The sequence below is a fragment of the Lactuca virosa genome, chromosome 5 (genome assembly GCF_052849685.1).
Source record: "Lactuca virosa cultivar CGN04683 chromosome 5, Lactuca_virosa_CGN04683_v6, whole genome shotgun sequence".
Lineage (NCBI taxonomy): Eukaryota > Viridiplantae > Streptophyta > Magnoliopsida > Asterales > Asteraceae > Lactuca > Lactuca virosa.
Window position 1 is genome coordinate 180,581,145 of NC_136430.1, and position 6,086 is coordinate 180,587,230.

The 6,086-nt window shown below is 35.0% G+C and overlaps 1 protein-coding gene across 1 annotated transcript; it reads right to left on the reverse strand.

Annotated features, from left to right (window-relative positions):
- Positions 1–207: 207 nt before the first annotated feature.
- Positions 208–5,882, reverse strand: LOC145115148 (uncharacterized). The gene is made up of 6 exons (XM_079051352.1): positions 4,690–5,882; positions 4,258–4,373; positions 3,837–4,161; positions 3,446–3,640; positions 3,189–3,289; positions 208–1,014 (listed from the first exon to the last, which is right to left on the reverse strand). The coding sequence occupies exons 1-6, from the start codon at positions 5,737–5,739 to the stop codon at positions 573–575; spliced, it is 2,229 nt and encodes a 742-aa protein (XP_078907478.1). The 5' UTR covers positions 5,740–5,882; the 3' UTR covers positions 208–572.
- Between the last annotated feature and the right edge of the window lie 204 nt (positions 5,883–6,086).

Here is a 6,086-nt window from a genome sequence, read left to right on the forward strand (position 1 = left end):
TTTCTAGAATCCAAAAACTCTCTAAATCACGAAGATCAAAGATCAAAAATGAAGAATCGCCAAATCTAGAAAGCCACCATGGATCAATTCTTGATCATATCAAGAACACCTGCTCTGATACCAATTGTAGTGGTGTTGATTACGATGGCATGTGCTGAATAAGAAAAGATCTAGTAAATCATCATACAAACTCAAGAACACAAGGAGTAAATAAATCTTTTAAAATCTCATTAGTTGAATCAGAAAGAGTACAAATGGATTTGTAAGTTTCTCTCTCTAAACTAATGCTCTCTAAAACAAGATCGTTTTACTCATTACATAATGGGAGTCACTCACTTCCTATTTATAGGAAAGATCAACCTATTTATACATACAAAAGGGTAACCCTAAAAACTCCACATCCAAGCGTGACTTTGCACCCTAACAGTAAATAAACTAAGAGATGGAAAATTTCCAAAAATACCCTTTGACCCTTTTTTCTCTGAATTACTCCAACAGAAAGAAGAAGTGTAGGAAATTAAATCAAAACTAATTTATACAAATAGTTCATGCCTAATCATAAATAATAGAAGCTATACATATTCAACCTCAATCCCTTGAACTATAAGCCCTCTAGGCAAATTGTTATCGAAAAAGGTTAATAAAAGTTCATCCGGAAGCCGTTTAGTATTGGTTTGAAATTTCCATACTTGTACTTCCATCCAACCATCATTTCTTTGTTGTGGAAGTCCTTTTATTTTGGGTCTATTCAATGGGTTGTGGGTGTTTTGATAAACCTTCCGTCTAATCACTGGAGTTTGAGGACTAAGAAAAAAAATATACCACGAATGATTCCTCTCATAAGTACGTCTAGCAATAACATCTGTCACTTTCACAGGAGCCTCAAATCCAAAATGGTTGTCTTGTAATTTGTAAACAAGGTAAACTGCGTATGTTCTTACTGGTGACAATAATTTGGATTTGCAGCTTAACCAGAAGCTGCTGCCATGAAGATCAAAAGCCACTTCTTCGAATCTGCAAAAAAAAAAATAATAATAATAATAAATTGCGTTTAATAGCATTTGATCACTTCTCCAAAAGGATTTTGCTAGAAGTTTTTTACTTAACATCTAGCCTAAACTTGGATTGTCTGAATGTGTTAAGCTATGAATTAGTTTTGAAAGTTTGAGTTTCTGGGTAGGCCGAATGGTTTAAATGTTGGTATAGAATGAGTAGAATTGGTTGATTTGATGACCTGTGATATGGAGGCTTGTACCAGGGAGAATAAATGCAAATTTCTCTTGACCCATATCTACTCAATTGTTACCCTTATTCTCTAAATGGGGTATAAGAATAGTGTATGGTTCATTTTTTGGAAACTTTTGGAGACAATACAGCTGGAGTCTCTAAATGGGGTATACTTGTGTAGACGTAAAGAATCTCGGGGTTTGCATTCTTTGAATAATTGTAGGGTAAGTGGTTCAAATGTGTCATGTCACTCTCTTTGCTATGTGTGTAAGTTCATTTGGCATCGTAGGCTCGGTCAACCTTCCAGGTGAAGGAATCTTGATTTCAAGAAGTGATACACTTACTCTATAAGCACAGGTAGATAGTGATTGAGATGGGTGTATTACTTCTCAAAGTTCTAGTATGGGTTATTATTTTTTTTCGTAGGAATTTATTGGAAAAGTAAGAAACAATCAACTATTTCTAGATCCTCAATAGAGGTTGGATACCATGCTTTGACTAGAGCAAGGTGTGAAATTTTGTAGGTGTTAAAATTACGAAAGATTTGAAGCTAAAATATAATGTCTATTAATATATACTCTCTCCGTCCCATATTAATAGCCCATTTTTCCTTTTTGGTTTGTCCCAAAATAATAACTTACTTCTAAAAAAAATACTCTTATACAAAAATACCCCTCAATTTATTAGTTAAACTACCATGGAATTAAATGCAACTACAATGGAATTAAATGCAACAAATGGGTAAAACTGTCATTTCATTTAATAAAGTTAGTGGTAATTATTGTTTTATTAATCTGTGTGTTTTTTGTCTGTGGACAATAATTTTGGGACAGAGGGAGTATTTTCTATAATAATTCTGCTATTTTGATTTTGGCAACTCCAGTTTTACATGAAAGAATTAATCATATAGAATTTGTCAAATTGTTGTTCATATGTAAGAGATGATGTTCAAAAGGTGTGGAAGGTTGATTCAGTACAGGTACATTAAATTTTGATATTTTTATTAAACCTCTAAGTTCAAGTCCGCATAGTTTATTGTCTGAAAAACTTGGGTTGATAGTGCACACCAAGTTGAGGATGAGGGAGAGGCTAAACTTGGGTGGTCTGATGTGTTAAGCTAAGAATTAATTTGGAATGTCTAAGTTTCAGGATAGGCTGAATAGTGTTGGGGCTGAATAAGTCAAGAGTTGGTTGATTTGAAGATTTGTGCTGTGGAGGCTTGTACCAGGGAGCTGAGGAGTACATGGAAATAAAAACATGCGAATCTGTCTTGACCCATGTCTACCAGTTTGGGACCCGTATTCTATAAATGGGGCATAAGAAGGGTGTAGGGTTCATTTTTTGGAGGGGAAGTGACAACAATTTTTCTCCATACACAACAATTTATGTTTTATAGAGTTGTATAATATATTATTTTAAAGCACAAATTGTTTTGAATGGAGAAACAATTTGTGTACAAACCGGTTCCCTTTTTGGAGACAATACACCTGGAGTTTCTCTATATTTTTCGTCACTCTTGTTCATATCACAAGACCACTACTTGTTGAGCCTCAGATATTTCATGTTTTTCTGAGTTACGTTAATCATCTTGTTAATGTTTAGGTTGAGTTTTTCTTTCTATTATTTATGTATTGAGTTTTTGAGTTGTAATAGTTCTAAACATTTGTTTCAAATTTGATCTTGACAACAGCTGTTAAGATCCTTAAAAGTTTTGAGTATTTCTTGTCATTTTGGTTTCTTTAAGATTTGAAAATTTTCAGGGGTTCAATATACTAGAAGGCATGTTAAGTGTTAGGGTGTCGATATGACTCTTATAATTGATTTCTTAAATGTTCTTAAAATAAAGAAACACAATGGGTACTAGAACCATAATCTTGTACTAGAAGGCCTCTTAAGTGTTAGGGTGTTGAGACTGCCAAACATATACAAGAAAACAAGATGGGAGAGATAAAGGAAAGAACCTTAATTCGGGTAAAGACTGCCAGCTCCACTCTTGTTTTCGCAAACACATTCTTGCTGATATCATAAGACATTTCTTCCCATTTTTTGCAAGATATAGCCACTGTCAATCAATAAATGTGTAAGTAATTAATAATTTTGGAAATTTGGAGTTCTTCCTTTTGACCTGCTAAACATTGATCATAGGCTCCAAAATAGCTGCGAATGAGGAACAAATGAACGGACTATATTTAAGACTGACTAAAAATGGTAGGATTACCTCTTTACAATCCTGGATTGGGAACCCTTTGCAAAGAATAGAGTAGAGTTCCTTCTTTGTTGTCCATTTCACCCTATCTTTTGACCACTTTATAATTTCTTCATAGTCACCAGGCAATTTTTGTTCCCAATATGTTTCAGAATCTGATATGGTCGGTATATCCACCTCCATATCCATTAACACTTCGTGCTCCACCTATATAACTTCCATATTAGACTTTCATCCATTCTGAAAAAATTTCCTCAAATAGGTAGTTTTCTATCTAACAGCACGTAAAACTTGTCCCAAAAAACTAGGTGACAGATAGGGGTCCTCTTACAATAAATGCTTGAAACCTAAAGCAACATAAACAAAATCATCTAAATGAATAAACCATTATTTCTCAGCTTACTCTCTCCAGAGGAAGAAACTCAATGCCTTCTACTGCCAATGGATATCTGGATAAAAATGTAATTTCAAGATCAATATTTCTCCTGTCGCTGGTAAACTGATACAATTCAGCCATCAACCATCCATCTTCTCTCTTATCTGCTAAGTACAAAGTCGATGACTTTGTGTTGCCAGACAATATGTAATTGAGTCCTAAATAATCCAGATTTTTGTAGCCAAGATTAAACACAAGATTTACTGTGTATGTGGTATGTGGTGACAAAAATTGTGGTTTGACATGTGTTTTGAATTTCCTACAGAATGGTGGATAGTAGTCTACGCCAAATCTGCACAAAGATTGGAGAGAAGCGTATATTACTATTTACTAGTGAATTGAAATAATCTGAAAAGCCTAGAAACAGAAGGAGGAGGGGATAACTAACCTTGATTTAGTTTGACCGGGAGGTGCATACTCAGAAGATAAGAAGCGAATAGGAGTCATACATTCTTTTGCAGATATCATTTCACAGTGTTCTCCATTCTTATTTAACCAAAACCACTGTCCATTAAAAGAGCACAACGATATGAGTACATTTATGAGAGTATATATTTGGAGAGCCAAGACTTTCTTTGTTTTTTGAGGTATTGCACATATTTTGCCAACATATATAGTAAAGTAAAGGGAAATCACATGCACGTATGTTGGTTTGTGAATTCAAATCTATCCATGATAGATGGATTTTAGTGTGTTCTATGATCGTGGCCGTAAAAGGGTTTCCGAGAAGTGCTAATTAAAATTTCATAAATTACATTTTACGATTCCTAAAATAATTAACAAAAATTTTAAGCATCATAATACAGATATAGATAATCACCGTTTTTCCCTCGTTTATGAAGATTCCATTGGAGAGAAGCCTCTTTAGTTCCTCTTTGGATCTATACACTAGAGGAGGTACTGCAGTCTTGCTCATCTGGTCATAGTCTATTGGAGGTTCCACCACTTCAAAAATCTCCTGAAACCGAAGCGCAATCTCAAGTTTTTCCACAACATGATACATTTTTGGCCGTTCTTCACGAGAATTTTGCAAACATTGATAGGCAATGTCTGAAAATGTTTCCAATGAATTCAGATCCATTTGTTGCTTCAAATCTTTAAAGATAATCTCATCTAATTTCTTTTGTTTGCATCTCTTTTTCCACATTCGCACTAAACTCTCACAATGACCATTGTTATATTCGAAGCATAGTCTCCCGCACAATACTTCAAATAAGACCACTCCAAAAGAGTATACATCCGACTCTTTCGTTAGGATGCTCTTCTCCGCATAAGTCGGATCCACATACCCAAACGTACCTACAACATTGGAGACAAGAAAGGTGTGCTTCTGATTAGCGGGACCTATTTTCGACAGTCCCATATCTGAAACTTTAGCATTCCAATTCTCATCCAATAGGATGTTGGAACTTTTAATATCTCGATGGATGATTCTATGTTGTGTCTCATTAGGATCATGAAGGTAGCACAATCCAATTGCAGCCGCAAGGCATATCTTGAGTCGTTGCCTCCACGTGAGAGTAGTGCTACTTAGATGGCAATCGAGGCTTCCATGATAGGCATGCTCGTATACAAGGATCTTCTCACCATCATCTTCGCAAAATCCCACAAGAGAGATGAGATTTTCATGTGTATAGCGGGAAAGCATCAGGATCTCTTTAAAGAATTCAGGGTCTCCTTGCCCATAGCAACGATCTAAACGCTTAACAGCAACCATTTGTCGGTCCTTATAGTTAGAAAGTACTCCTTTGTAAACCATCCCAAATCCACCTTTTCCGATAACGTTGTTCCTATCAAAGTTGCCGGTGGCTGACTTTATATCTTCCAGTTGGATTTTAAGATGTTGAAACTCCTCTAGAAAAGCTTCCATTATTTGTGGTAATTACAAAATTAAAATCAAGTTTTCGAATCGACTGCGTAGAAGGAGATTGAGATGAGATGCCTTTTTGTGTGAAGTTGGTGTCTGAAGGCTCGAATTCAACCTATTATCAACGGGTCATGTGGCCGAGAATTGATTTTTCATTTTTTTCTGTAAAAGGTATTTAGTGGAGGCTCCATTATCACTTAACAAATAGCAAAATGACAAATGGTGGTTGGTCAATGTCTTTACTCAACGCGAAGAAGCAAAATGCAAGTTCGTTTTCAACACAACTTTTAGAGAAAATCTAATATATCATTCTAAACTTAAATATTACATTAATATCTTTATAAAATTTT

Bases quoted from the DNA above. Each gene is read 5' to 3' on its own strand.
- LOC145115148 (XM_079051352.1), bottom strand. From the start codon at position 5,739: ATGGAAGCTTTTCTAGAGGAGTTTCAACATCTTAAAATCCAACTGGAA. The intron at 3,290-3,445 runs GTAATCCTACCA...ATTGATTGACAG, and splicing joins CAATCCAGGATTGTAAAGAG to TGGCTATATCTTGCAAAAAA. The intron at 1,015-3,188 runs GTTCTTTCCTTT...TTTTTTTTGCAG, and splicing joins CAGTCTTTACCCGAATTAAG to ATTCGAAGAAGTGGCTTTTG.